The 15,968-nt window shown below is 36.0% G+C and overlaps 1 protein-coding gene across 1 annotated transcript; it reads right to left on the bottom strand.

Moving 5' to 3' along the window:
• Positions 1 to 3,967: 3,967 nt before the first annotated feature.
• LOC132293783 (major allergen Pru ar 1-like) lies at positions 3,968 to 4,783 on the bottom strand. The gene has a single exon (XM_059791412.1). It carries the CDS (start codon positions 4,687 to 4,689, stop codon positions 4,207 to 4,209), a length of 483 nt encoding a protein of 160 aa, XP_059647395.1. The 5' UTR covers positions 4,690 to 4,783; the 3' UTR covers positions 3,968 to 4,206.
• Positions 4,784 to 15,968: the final 11,185 nt, after the last annotated feature.

Here is a 15,968-nt window from a genome sequence, read left to right on the forward strand (position 1 = left end):
GAAGAACTGATTTATCAACTCTAGATATAAATGGCTTCCAAGGTGCTCTAGTCTCTGCCATGACAAATGCTCTAACTTAGTGATGTGACAAAGTGAAGAACGTAAGGAATGAAATGAATGCAGTAAGAGCGGAAGTAACTCTTATGGAAACCCTTTGGTCAGAATATCAGTAATCACGCCTCAAATCCACTTCTTACGAAATTGGTAATCGTACAGCTTCAATTCCCTTCTTATTAGGAGTAGTACTCCAATTAAAAAAGGAATTGGGGGCTAAGTGTGGAGGGAAAAAATCCCCTCCAATGAGAATAATCCACGTCATCATAAATATAAACATATCCTTGATAAGTTTATAAAGCCCACCTCACTCAAACCCAAATTGAGTTTGATACTAGTCCAAGATCACTGTTCACAAGCCCAATACTATTGTTTTATGGCCTTCAGCCCTGTTGAAGCCCGAATTAAGAGATTATCAGCCCAACATGTTAATATTTAACATCCGGTCCGTTACTCAAGCCCAGCCGGATCAAAGTATGTTCAGCCCAGTTACTCAAGAATGCACAAGTCCTACCAGGTGAAGGATTTACCATAGAAGGAAAATTCTGAGATAGGAAGTTCTGTACAAGGCAAGTTCTATGTATGGAAAATTAGACAATGGAAAGAACTCTATTAGTAAAGAATGTTTATATTGAAAGAATTGGAGGACAAGTAACGCGAGTCCTACCATAATTTTACAATCTTTTGTATATAAATAGAGGCTTAGACCTCCAATAAAGGGAGCAAGCAATTCTACGCTTCGACATATATTGTTCTTGTTTATTTTTACTATTGATTGAGTGAGTTGTTTTATTTTTCTTAATCATTATTGGTTGAGCGAAATTCTGCACCTACACCCGCCAATAGCAATAATGAACTTCGCCAACCGAATAAGTTATTGGCGTATTGGTTATCTGATTTTTCATGCAGTGGTTAAAGGACCCACATATTATTATTTTAATGGAAGTTCTCACCTAATAGCAAATGAATCCAAACAATAGTAATAATGAACTCCTTCATCAGGATAAGTTATTGACGTATTGATTATGTGATTTATTATGCTATGGAGTTGAGGGACCCGCATTAATTAAAAGGGATTGTTCACCAATAGTGATAATGAAATCTTATTCTATTGAGATTTCTTATACTATGTAGATGACGAACTCATTTTAATTTTAAGTATGCATGATAGTAGTAATAATTTACCTTGCATATTGTATGAATGCATTTATATTCAGATTTATTATGTCTAATCCATTTTATCTGCTTGCTAACAAAATAAATAGTGATCATAAATTGTTCATAGTCGGTAATTATGGATAGACTTATAATTAATTAAGACTTGAACTGGATCCGCGTTAGATCGAGATATATTACGAGAGCCGTCGTATGCAATTGCTCCCTATCACCGTCATGGCATTTGACTCTTAAGCATGTCACCGTCATGGCATTTGACTCTTAAGCATGAAATAAGTATAGACTCTTTTATTAATTAGTAATTACTTTGATTTGTTCGGCGGAATCTTCGGAATCCTTAGACCGACACTTTGGGTAATTATGTAATTAATAGTTAGAGGGTTATATTTTCACTATTTGCATCATTACTACTTGTATTTATTTTATATTGATTATGGTTGATCACAAAGTAAATTCGAAGGCCTTCGTGTATTTTTAGACAAAATGATTTATTATATATTTATTTATTTAAATTATTATTTTTGTCAAACAAATATTTTATTGTGATCAAGGCAAAAATAATCAAAGGTACCAAAATAAATATATTAATTAAGTAATCGGATTAATGGCTTTATTTATCCGATAACTAATTGTGCATAGAGGGGTCAAAGTGCAACATTGACTTAGAGGTTATTTATTATTTAATTGGAGTTCAATTAATTTCTTTTAGTGGAGTAGAAATTAATTTATGAATTAATTGAATTGGGTCCATGGACTGGGCCAATTATTAATTTATTGTAAAATAATAAGCCCAAATGATTCTCACTCATAGCCCAACTTGATATTGGAATCCTATTAGATTTGAGACATGTTAATTAGAGATTGAGAAGGATTTATTGTTTCTTTTTCTTTATCTTTATGTTGCCTATATATATACATGGTCTATGTATATTTTAGGGGTGATTTTTTGGAAGAAGGAAAAGAAATCTATTTTCTCTCTCTAGAAAATTAGGGTTAATGTTCTTATCTAATGGAGGCTCCCACAAGGCTAGTTTTCCAAGTTCATTCATGGAGGCTTATGGGTGATTCTTAAAGGCAAAATTATTACCAAGAAGATGGAGATCCATGGAGATGGTATCTTGCTAAGGGGTTTACAATAAGTGAGAACATTCACTTTAGAGAAAAGATTTAAAGATTTACTCAGACCTTTGATATAAGTATTCAATCTGTTAATTGAATGATACATCATATTTTATTTTTGCATAAAACTTGTCTCTATGTGATAAATCAAGATTTGTAAATGAAAATCCCTCTAAAAGTTTTTAAAACTAGAACGTTTCCCAACGGGTAGTGCCATATTTTCAAGGGTTAGGTGTCGAAAACACTCTTAAAAAATACTTCGCATAGCACTTTGACCCCCCTTATTTTTAAAAGTGTGCTATTATCTCTCTTATTCTTTCAAAAATGTGCTAAAACACCCCTCAAATTACTTTTTGCATGTCCTAGACATAAAGTAATGCTTTAATGCACAATTTATGCATTTAACCTTCTGAAAATACCTTAGGGGTTGCATTGATCATTTTGGGTCTATTAACGTGCGATATCAGTGCAATGACGTGCAATCGAATATGCAAAATAATTCTACTCCTCCCCAATATAATTTGATCAAAAGCATGGAGAAGCAAAACCAAAGTAATTCCGCGCCTGCCCAAACTGGGAAAACAGGGAGAAGCAATTAAAAGAACTCAAGGATTCAATATCAATGAGAATGATTTTAATGACGGGATTCCATGCTTTCCACTGGCTTTATCTCGAAAATCTAGATAAAAAAGGTCTAACCTGGCAGGGGTCACAAAGGTACGTGCATCCCAGAGAAGATGTTAGAAACATGGTCTAAGCAAGCATCAAAAAGATTTGATTTGGGTCATGGAAAGATGTTATAAATCATGGTTTTTTTGCCCTTTTATGTCATTTTACAAAATTATGATTTTTAAATAATGTGTAAAATGTCTTTCTAAGGGTAATTTGGGCAAAGTTTAATTTTAAGGTGTCAGGTAGGACTTATTTGAACAATTTGAAACCTGTACACGTGAAGGGCGGTAGCACTCTAATTAGAGCGGTTTTTTTGCACTAAATCATACAACCTCCATCCCAAAAAGTGACACTTTTTATTAGACGGAGAGAGTAATTTCAAATTAGATGTTTTTCCCACTCAACAAAATTATGATTTTTAAATAATGTGTAAAATGTCTTTCTAAGGGTAATTTGGGCAAAGTTTAATTTTAAGGTGTCAGGTAGGACATATTTGAACAATTTGAAACCTGTACACGTGAAGGGCGGTAGCAATCTAATTAGAGCGGTTTTTTTGCACTAAATCATACAACCTCCATCCCAAAAAGTGACACTTTTTATTAGATGGAGGGAGTAATTTCAAATTAGATGTTTTTCCCACTCAAATTTGAACAATTGAAAAATCGAACAATTAGATTTTTCCATCTATTCCTATATTGACTTAGACTAGATCTTGAGGAATAGTGGACTTCACCACTTTCATGGTTTCAATATTCATTGACTAGTCTCATTATTACCCACTCTAATATTCTACATAGTTTGTCTAAAATCTCAATGCGAAATGTATTGGCGGGTAAATGAAGAAAAATATCATGCATGGGGAAATTGATAATGGAAACTTGTTATCCAAAGAAAATTACCCTATATCCAAAGGAATTGAATGCATCATTGACAAATATCCGCTTAGTTTACCAAGAGAGTTTCGGATTATAATTAAAACTGAAAAACATAAACTCTTCAATCATATAAAACAGTACAAACAACTGGATGATAATAATCTCAGTGGAGACTTTTCCCCTTATTACAAATTTGAAGGCAATGTAAGTAAGCCATCGAGAAGAAGAATTGAAAGCCACGCCTATAAGTAGTAATAAAAAACACACTCATGAAACCATATATTTCAGTGTACACATGTTTAAAACGTATTTAATTGTAGGCATCTGGATTTGCCGAGAGGTAGGCCTCAACAGCCTTGAACATTCCCAAGGCCTTTTCTTTGCCACCCTTGATTTGGTCCTCTGTGATCCCAACATCACCTTTGGTGTGGTATTTGCTACTATTCTTGCATACGGATCCTCCATCAGAGGAAGCTTCGATCTTGATCTCGTAAGATATTTTCTCAAGTACACCCATCAAAGCATCACCTTCGATGATGCTATAACTATAAACAAAGTTGTCTTTGTCAAGCCCGTCAACTTTGTGTTTGACGCTCTTGAATTGGCTGCCTTCGCCAAAAGAGATAACCTTGACAGTTCCAACTCCACCATCACCTTGGATGATTTCAACACTCTTAATGGCCTGAGGTAAGATCTTGGGGATGAGGTTGTCGGCATCAAGGACAAAGGCCTTGAACATCTTAGCCGCAGGGATTGAGGAGGTAACCTCCATATCATAACTTATCACACCCATGATAGAATTTGGTTTAAGGAAGAAAAAAAACAAGAGTGTGAATGATTGATTGGCTTGTAGAGAGGTTTTGGTGTGTGGGAAATGAGAGACAACTGGAGTTGGTATTTATAAAGTGACAGAGCTTTGAATTTTCAAATTTGGGTGCTAAGAATTCTATAAATGCAACTAAATAATTTGATTCCAACAACCATGTGGTCCATGCATCCCAAGTATAATATCTAAATGGTACATACAATTTTTGGATTATTATAAAGTAATTTCTGAATACCTCGTACTGAACATTGGGAGTCATTTTGTGAAATTGACACCAAATATGCCATGAAAAAATATCAGTTTTCCTGTTCCTAGCTAAAAGAATACTAAATGATTTAAAGTATACTAAACATTGAGATCTTAGTAAACTTATTCGGTAAAATTTCTTTGTTAAGGGAGCTTTTTACTAAACTCAGAGACTAGTTTCGCCTGCAAAACTATGGTAATTTATCTGTCATCCACGTACATAAGAGTTGAAATGATGTAGTCGTCCAAACATGTTTTAAACATCAAATACGTTTAAATTAAAGAGAAGAAACGGTCCAAATCATTTAATAATCCAAAACAATAAAATAAGTCCATTTTAGACTTCAAATTTAACAACCCACCAAGTGGTTGCATTGCATGCATTGACTTCTTGAAATCTAGAAAGCAGAGACTTTCAAGCCAATAGGCAAGTCAGAAATCATACATGAGTACTTAAAAGATGATGTTTATTGCAGTAGAAAGGATATTTTAAATTTGTAGATGGCACGGATAAATTTCAACTCCTTGTACCCTCGGATAAAATTTGAGATGCAATAATTAGCAGCCCTTAGTCTTTCCAGAACATACACATAAACACAGAATGAGTTTAGAGTCTTATTCAAATCCTAATCAAGATGATCAAAGTCTTGCATCTACAATGATCAGAGAAAAGTAGATCCACTTCTCCATCGAATTCAAATATTGAAAAATAGAAGTAAAAGCAATCCTACTTTGAAAGTGTCAAAGCATTCGAGGAGTGTTGTTTAATCTACCTGTAACCCTTCTACAGAGATAAAGAATAGTCCTGAGGTCAAGTACTGTTGGACGGGACATTGCAAAGCTAGAGTACTGTCAACTATTGGTGTTTGGTAAAAACGATAGGTTATGAGACAGAGTCAAAGTTCAGTGTACTTTATTTCAAACATAGTGGACCGGTTTATTTTGGACTACACAGTTCATGAGGTTTTTTCCATGTGAACAATTGATCTATTTTATCAATTGGGGTTTTCTCGCTAAAAATCCTAGTGTCATCTCTAACTCTATTATAAAGTTCATGTCTATAGTATCTAAATGGTATGTACAATTTTTGGATTATTATAAAGTAAATTCTGAATGCCTCGTAATGAGCATTGAAGTCATTTTGTGGAATTGACACCAGATATGCCAAGAAAAAAATTCAGTTTTCCTGTTCCTAGCTACAAGAATAGTAAATGATTTAAAGTTTACTAGGCATAGAGAGCTTAGTAAAGTTCATCAGTTAAGAGAGCTTTTTACTAAACTCACAGACTAGTTTCGCCTGCAAAACTACGGTGCACTTAACAAGGTAATTTATCTCTGTCAATTAGAGTTCAAATGATGTAGTCGTCCAAACGTGTTTTAAGCATCAAATACATTTAAATTAAAGAGAGAAAGAAAGAAACTGTCAAAATCATTTAATAATCCAAAACAATTAAATAAATCCATTTTAGACTTCAAATTTGACAACCCACCAAGTGGTTGCATTGCATGCATTGACTTCTTGAAATCTAGAAAGCATAGACTTTCAAGCCAATAGGCAAGTCAGAAATCATACATGAGTACTTAAAAGATGAAGTTTATTGCAGTAGAAAGGATAATTTAAATTTGTAGATGTCACAGATAAATTTCAACTCCTTGTACACTCCGATAAAATGAGGGACTCAAATTTGAGATGTAATAATTAGCGGCCATTAGTCACATGGGCTGTCGCTCTCACGTTTCGCGCACGAATTCAAAACAATTTTTCATTCATTGCATTGTAAACAATTATATGTGACATTTATTATTGATGATAGGTAACAAAAAGCTCAATTTTGTTGTAGTGTGAAGAATTAAAGATAATAAGATTGATTCCTTGTACAACCGATGAGATTATTGAAAGCTCCGAAAGCACTAGGAAATGGGGGTGAAATTCCAGTAACAAATATATTTCTGATGTAGAACTGATGAAACCTATATGGTCCGTTCGGACCATTAGACGGCCAAAAGGGTTTGCAGATATGTTTTTTGAGGTAGTTCCGACGGGGCCATTTTGACCCAAAAAGATCTATATTTGATTGGAAACTTGTAACGACCTGAATCCGAGGGTCTGAATCGCTAACCGAGTTTTTACCCGAATCCGAGATCAATTAAAAACGTTACCGTCCTTTTCTATATCAATATAATATACATATCATCCAAGGGTTTATAAATAATAATAATAATATTAAAATGAGATCATAGCTACAAAATATGTCAAATAGTCCACTAACCCATCAAAACCTGTGGAGGAACGTCGTCCGCCACTTCCTTCCCGTGCCTTAAAAATTATTAAAATGATGGGGTGAGCTAAACGCTCAGTTGGAAGTGTCTAAGACACCTTTTATGACCCCGTGAATCCACATAGAGAATAGAAAGTAAGAGAACGGGATCATATCTCGGGAGTCAAGTAAAACCACTGTATCATCAACAAATATACATATCTCAACCAATTACCAAATGCATCACGTATGCCAATGATGTGCCATGCCATGTTATGTCACTCCTCGTTTCCGAAACCATACCGTTTCAACTTCTAAATTGTTAGTGTAATCCGAACTAAGGCACCTCCGAGGCGTCATGAAAGAGGGATTGGCTAACCATCCACGACCACAAGGCACCTCCAAGGCGTCACATCTGGCCTGATTAGCTCAACCTCCCTAATTCCCTCTCTAGACCACACTAACACCACGGACCACTAGGTGCCTCCTAGGCGTCCGGGTTTTCACGAACACCTTTCAAAAACTTTTTCCCAAAACAATTTCATTGGCTTTTTAAAAAAAATACTTTTCCTCTTTTTCTTTCCCAATAGATGCATGAATGCTTCATGCTTCACAATTTATCATAATTTTCACATCATCAAACATTAACAACATTCCATACTAAAGAAGAATTTTCTCATGAATTTATAGTATGCTTTAAATCAACAAAATTTCTACAATTACTCATATTAAATAAGGATATAATCACAAAAGCATGTTTTCCATATCCAATCAACAAATCATACACACATATATTATTTACACACAACACCCATAGAGATACACATCATATATCTAGCATCATGGCAATTTCTCAAGAAAATTTGCAGTAAATTCGATACATTCCATCTATATCATGATCACATTATTAAGGAAAATCCTAACATTTATTTTCATAATTTCAATATCACTTTTCTTAACAATTAAAAATCATGGGGCACCTAAAATGTCAATACTAAGCTTGTATCTTCACCACCAAGTATGTAACCATAATCATTGGTTCAATTAACACGTATAATACATCTATCACCTTAATTGCATACAACCACAACAACATAAGCAAAATTACTAATATCAATCATACATTGAATCAAATAAAAGGGGAAAATTCACAAAAAGATCAAAGAAAATATAAATTAGAGCACCCCTACCTCTTGATTATAGAAAAGCACCAAATGGGTCCAAATTTTCAGAATTCTTAGAGTGCCCAAAAGTTGAAATTGTTTATATAGACTTGAAGATCTTACCGAGCTCTTCGAATTGTCGCAAATGGCACTAAAAAATTCCTACCTATTAAGAAGTAATCAAACTTTGAAGTCTTGAAACAAAGTGAAAGAAAAAAAGAATGAAATGGAAAGGGGAAGAAGAGATAGTGCCAGGGAGAGAGAATGAGGGAGACAAATTGTGAGGCTAAGTGGCCTCTTGGCCACACAAATTACACTAGTGGGGGGTCCCACCACAAATTTATTTTTAACTTTTCTTTTTCTTTTTTTAAAATTTACTACCACACTTATATATATATATATAAACACAAACATTACAATCTACCATTCTTAAAAGATTTCACCCTCAAAATCTACCCTTCTTAATGAAGGAAGCCTATAACCACACCCCTTCCCGAGAACACCTCACAAAACCCCAAAACCATGAACTCACCAACATTATTGTCTTTGACATCGGACATCACCAAGTAATCAGACACAACTACCACAAAACTCCAACGCTCATCACCCTATTAGGGCACTCATTACTCAAAACATCGCAATGCAAAATGAACTGGTATGCTCTACACTATACACGACTCAAAACGGACATCAGTCTACTCTACACACTCACGAAAGGCTCTAAAGCCCGAGAAAAGAACAATTATCAGACCACCAAAAAAGACAACATCAAACTTCAACTCATCCTCCAAATTACACCCAAAATCCCAGACAAGGAACCCCTATCCATCACACAATCAAGCTTAAACTAAATCTATACATCTCTGTCAAACCAACACTCACCATCTATCACACAACTACACCATCACATACCAGTACAAGCGACCACCAACCACACCATACGACAATCATCATACTAAACAACTTCAAGAAGACAAAACAACAAATTTCCCAACGGCTACATAATCATGAGTAGCCAGAACATTAAAACGTACTATCCAGTATCCTGGACACAAATCCTCAAAATGAGATTCTCAATAATCGATGATTGTACCATAAACCCGTTATCAGACACTTAGTCCTACCTAGCACACCTTTTCGCCCGAGACAAACCATTTGAATCCACCCTGTCACACCGACACATTACGCAATACTGTACTCTCATTGTTCCTGATTAATCAAACAATCAGTGACCTTTGACCCGACATCGTGCTAAAGAGGGACTGATTCAGGAGAAATGGTTGGCCAGGCCATTTTCATCCTCAATCCGACCTTGGCACAGGCGTCCTTCTTGTCCTCAGGTCCAAACCTTAAATATAGTCTCACACAGTCCACAAAACAACTATAAGATTCACTCACTATCAATTCATCGCTTTACGCAACAACAATGGTTATATAGTCACATACCTACTCTAAAATCCCAATCATACCTTAAACATAACAAGCTAAAAGTAACACAGTGTGAATACCACAATCATCAATCAACGTAAAAGCTTTCCAGTCACCTCATAGTACCTACAATAGGTAGTTAATATCATAACATCATTCAATTCAATTCTTATTTCTTCAAAACATACAATACAACCGTCTCAGGTCTGAAACCTCAAAACCAAAGTCAATCATTCCTATTATTCCTCAATAGAATCACGCATTCACTTTTTAGCTGCTTAGCACTCAAACAATACCAACACTTGTCCTCAAGACACTGCTCAAATCAAACATTAATAAAAGCACCCGAGTACATGACTCACATCACATCACCTAGCCATCCTCAAACTGCCGTTCACGACACATTTCCTAGCCATCACCGCTAGTACTAAACACCGAAAACATACCATCCTTAATCGGCAACTCGTGCCTCATACACCACCTGTCAAGAACACTCTCAGAACAAGCACAACAAAAACAAAGACTCCACCTCCCTTCGTAGGAGTGAGTTAACCCATTCAGCCAAACTTTTACCGATTAACTCTATCAGCACAACAACTCACATACAGGTTTGTCCATCCGCGGAAGCACACAACTCCTAGATGGAGAACAAGGCTTACGACAAACAATGTCCTTGCCACGACTAGAACAAACGAAAAGGGTAATGGCCCCGCTCTCATAAGAGACTGATAACTCGTACCCGAACGCACCCGACATCCTATCACACGCTACTCACCAATTGTCCAACCATGGACACCTAATCTCACTTGAGATGAAATGAACTCCCTGCACACAAGGAGAAGAACCAACTGGAAACACACACGGGATTATGACCTCGCCACCAATGGACCGTTACACTCTATCAAGGCAGAAACATCGCATACGATACACCGCGATAACACTGCTAATAAAAACCAATCAGGTAAGAGCACCGACATTCATGGCACACCAACACTAGAAACAATCACAGCCCTTCGGACACCACGTCCCGTTCTACCTAGAATCAGTTACTCCTAACCGACAACCTCTACGCCATAAAATGATATTTTACCATCCACTTCATCTCTACCTACCCAGGCGACACTACCTTGATCACCGTGCGCACAAGACCCATGACCTTAGTCACAACAACCCACTGACTCTTCAAAAGAAAAAGATGCCTACATGCCAACACCTCTCTTTAGTTTTAAAGACTAAGTTGACCACAATTGCCTTAATTGGCGAACAATCCCATCACTTACTTGACAACATACAACAACACATATAATCCTAAATCATATTCGGATCACGCCTTAAATTGTCCCGCTACTCATCACTAGACATCACACTATAACACCTTCACTGCCACTTATCCAAATCAATAGTTCAAACCTATCATTCCACCAGACCATCAAGCCACTACCAAGCAATTATTCTTCCAACATCCTTAAGATAACACCACCATAATAAGAAAATAAGCATTACTCTCGACACTCCCTACAACGACCACTATTTACCACTAGAAAAGAACATCTATACAAGCATGCCATGCCGACAAATCCTCAAAACAAAAATGAGCACAAAAATCCAAAATGCTCAACACCCAACTGTCTCCTTAAAACCATCAATGATACAATCAATCACTAATGCTTAACTGGCTACTCAAACCACTCTTTCAAAGGCAATCTACATGCCTAAACAATAAAACTCCACACTCTAGGTTCAACATCATTATCTCTACTCCGCACTGTTCCTCATAACACCCTAAGCCCCGACAAAAGTCAAATGGGCTACTAACTAAACCTATGGAATCACCCTCGTCCCAATCATTCCAATCGTCAGTCTACCTTTTTTGATCCTCAACACCAAGCACTATCTCCTGATACCTCAGATACAACTTAAATTACAACTCTAGCCCATAACTTTCAACTTCCAAAACATAGTCCATTTGGTAACACAATACTTACCATCAATAACTTCATCTGCAAATGAATGAGTACTTCAATGACCTCATTCAACCTGCCTTATAGTGCAATCTTGCTTTACACGACTAAAACTAACCACTATACACTACCTTGAGACTCTCTAAATAGCCGTAACAACCTAGAACCTCGCTCGTCGATCGAGCCATGCAATCGACTCACCAAGAATTGATTACTCGTCACACTCCTATAGCTATCCGAAATGGGAATCACTCCTCAACTAACCAGTCTCTAAAACAGACTCTCACAACCGACAGACCAAATCACATCAAACAATCGATCACCCAATGCTAGCATGACTCCAATAAATACCTACGTCATCCTAGACCTACAGAGTCCAACAAGTCCCCACGATAGTCAGAATCAACACGTCTCCTTAGACCGTACCAAAAGATACACCTATACCTCCCATAGACTACATTCGTGACTTAAACGACCTCTATCATGCCTACCACGAACGGTTCGATAAGAACCTCCGCACCAAACCGTAACCCAAGTCACTAACACTAACCTCCTAAAGTCATACCGAAACCCTCACTCTCACACTTGACCTTCACAGTCAGATGAACCCATCCACCGATGCATGAAACTCACAAACAACGGAGATACCACGCCATGAAATATAAACCCATTCTAAAGTTGTGCTTTAAGCATTGCACAAAGTGCACCACGAAAATCAAGAGGACCCCATACTGGATAGCTCAATCCACGAGCTAAAAGACCAAGCCATTCGCTTGATGAGGACTGGTACCCAACAACCCTGGAGCAATCGAGCTCTTTGCCTACGTAGATCAAAACTCATACAACTATCTATACTGTAACAGGTACTGTACCGTACTAGCAACCATCCCATACTCAACCGTATATACACTGATAAACATAAATATATAATAACCGTACCCCATACCATGATACAATCATGTCTCTTTATTTAAAATGTAAACACCCTGTCTTTCCTTTAAAAAAAAAAAAAATACTTACATACACCTTGCCAAAATAACCATCACAATACCATACGAAACATGCTTTCAATTATTATCACATAGTTATTATGTATACATGGCCATGGTATTAAAATAGATAAACATGCGAACACTCAACAGGTAAGCATGCCTTTCAAAATCGCAAACGCATAAGTAATTAAGCAAATAAGCATGCTTCTCAAATAATAAACACTTTAACACATATGCACATAAACAATGCAATTCAACTTTCAACTAACCCTCGGTAGGCCTCTACCTGTCGTCTTAATGGTTTTCGAACCATCACTCTGATACCAAATTAGTAACGACTCGAACCTAAGGGTCTGACTCGCTAACAAGGTTCTTTTCCGAACTCGAGGTCAACTAAAAACGTTATCGTCCTTTCCTATATCAATACACAATATACATGTCATCCAAGGGTTTATAAATAATAATAATAATAATAATAATATTAAAATGAGATCATAGCTATAAAATATGTCAAATAGTCCACTAATCCATCAAAACCTGTGGAGGAATGTCGTCTGCCACTTCCTTCCCGTAACCTGAAAATTGTTAAAATGATGGGGTGAGCTAAACGCTTAGTAGAAAGTGTTTAAGGCACACCTCTTATGATCCCGTGAATCCACATAGAGAATAGAAAGCAAGAGAACGGGATCATATCTCGGCAGTCAAGTAAAACCACTGTATCATCAACAAATATACATATCTCAACCAATTACCAAATGCACCACGTATGCTAATGATATGCCATGCCATGCAATGTCACTCCCCATTTCAGAAACCATACCGTTTCAATTTCCAAACTGTTAGTGTAATCCGACCCAACGCACCTCCGAGGCGTCACGAAAGGGGGATTGGCTAACTATCCACAACCACAAGGCACCTCCAAGGCGTCGCTTCTGGCTTAGTTAGCTCAACCACACTAGGGTCTCTCCCTAGTCCCCTCTATAGACCACACTAACACCACGGACCACTAGGCGTCTCTTAAACGTCCGGGTTTTCATAAACACTTTTCAAAAACTTTTCCCCAAAACAATTTCATTGGTTTTAAAAAAATATATTTTCCCCCTTTTTCTTTTCCAATGGATGCATGAATGTTTCATACTTCACAATTTACCATAATTATCACATCATCAAACCTTAACAACATTCCTTACTAAAGAAGAATTTTCTCATGAATTTATAACATGCTTTAAGTCAACCAAATTTCTACAATTGCTCATATTAAACAAGGACATAATCACTAAAGCATACTTTCCATATTCAATCAACAAATCATACACACATATATTATTTACACATAACACCCATAGGGATACACATCATATATCTAGCATCATGGCAATTTCTCAAGAAAATTTACAATAAATACCATACATTCCATCTACATCATGATCACATTATTAAGAAAAATCCTAACATTTATTTTCATAATTTCAACACCACTTTTCTTAACAAATAAAAATCATGGAGCACCTAAAATGTCAATACTAAGCTTGTATCTTCACCACCAAGTATATAACCATAATCATTAGTTCAATTAATTCGTATAATACATTCATCACCTTAATTACATACAACCACAACAACATAAGCAAAATTGCTAATATCAAACGTGCGTAGAATCAAATTAAAGGGGGAAACTCACAAAAGATCAAAGAAAATATGAATTAGAGCACTCCTACCTCTTGATTATAGAAAAGCCCCAAATGGGTCCAAATTTTCGGAATTCTTAGAGTGCCCAAAAGCTAAAATTGTTTATATAGACTTGAAGATCTCACCGGGGTCTTCGAATTGCTGTAAACGGCACTCAAAAATTCTCACTGGTTAAAAAGTTATCAAAGTTTGAAGTCTTGAAACAAAGTGAAAGAAAAAAAAAAAAATTTGAAATGGAAAGGGGAAGAAGAGATGGTGCCGGGGAGAGGGAATGAGGGAGAGAAATTGTGAAGCTAAGTGGCCTCTTGGCCACACAAATTACACTAGTGGGGGGTCCTACCACAAAATTTATTTTTGACTTTTCTTTTTCTTTTTTAAAAATTTATTTTATTTAAAGATGGAGGCCTCTAGTTCAATTTTCTAAGAAGCCTAAAAATAGAAAGCTTATAAAAATAAGCCTTTTTCCTGTCTTATAAGAAGCCTATTGATTTTTCATAATTTTTATTCGTGGCCTAAACAGACTCGGATTGCTTTGAGTGGGTATTGAGTACTTTTTAGTTATTACGTTTCTTATTCTATTTTTTTCATAATTTTTGGAGAAATTTGAATTATAGGCTTATTTTTATAAGCTTTCCTTATGTTGTTAGTCATGATTTGGATTTTTATTTCTACTTATAAAAATATGAACCACATATAGCTAAATCACCAATTTAATTATCAATAATAATTGCTCTATAATTTTTCTCTTAACTCTGTGGATATATTTAAAGTTGTTCTTTGTTCATTCGTAAACGTTTCATATCTTCTGTTGGGTCAATTTTAGATCTCGAAAACCAGCGTCTAATACAAAGATGGAGGCCTCTAGTTCAATTTTAGATATCGAAAACCAGCAGCTAATACAAAGATGGAGGCTACTAGTTCAGAATGGAATGTAACTTAGGGTGCGTTTAGTAACGTTTTCATTTTTTGTTTTTGCAGTCTCAGATCGAAAAGCCAGCAAATTATTTAGTGAGATTGGGCTCTTTTTTAAGGGAAGGTCAGTTTGATATTTTATGGTGAATTTTAATCATTTTTGGACAATTTTCTAATTTTAAGTATTTTTTGTAAGAGCCGAGTCAGGAACAGTTTGTGTTGAATTTTGTTGGGTTATCTAATTTCTTGATTTCAAGCTTATTATCCATTTTTCGTCATTTTAGGAATTCATTTGTTACTACCTATTTTTGCAGGGGCTTGTTTTTTTTTTTTTTTTTTTTTTTAAGTGATATTTAGATTCTCTCTAACCAATTTTTTTCCTAAACTTCGTACCTAAGTCACAATTCTTTTAAATGGGTGTCGCTCTCACGGTCCACGTGCGCAGGAACTCTCGCATTCCACGCACGCTTCTGCTCCCGATCCCACTCACTCCTGCACCCGCTTTGTGTGACTTAGCTCTTTACACCTCATTCAGTCAAATTTATTTATTTATTTATTTTTCGTGAACAGAGCTTTTCACTAAACTCAGACACCTGA

The sequence above is a fragment of the Cornus florida genome, unplaced genomic scaffold (genome assembly GCF_030987335.1).
Source record: "Cornus florida cultivar Cherokee Brave unplaced genomic scaffold, ASM3098733v1 CherokeeBrave_3.0.0_Hap2_Chr01, whole genome shotgun sequence".
Classification (NCBI taxonomy): domain Eukaryota; kingdom Viridiplantae; phylum Streptophyta; class Magnoliopsida; order Cornales; family Cornaceae; genus Cornus; species Cornus florida.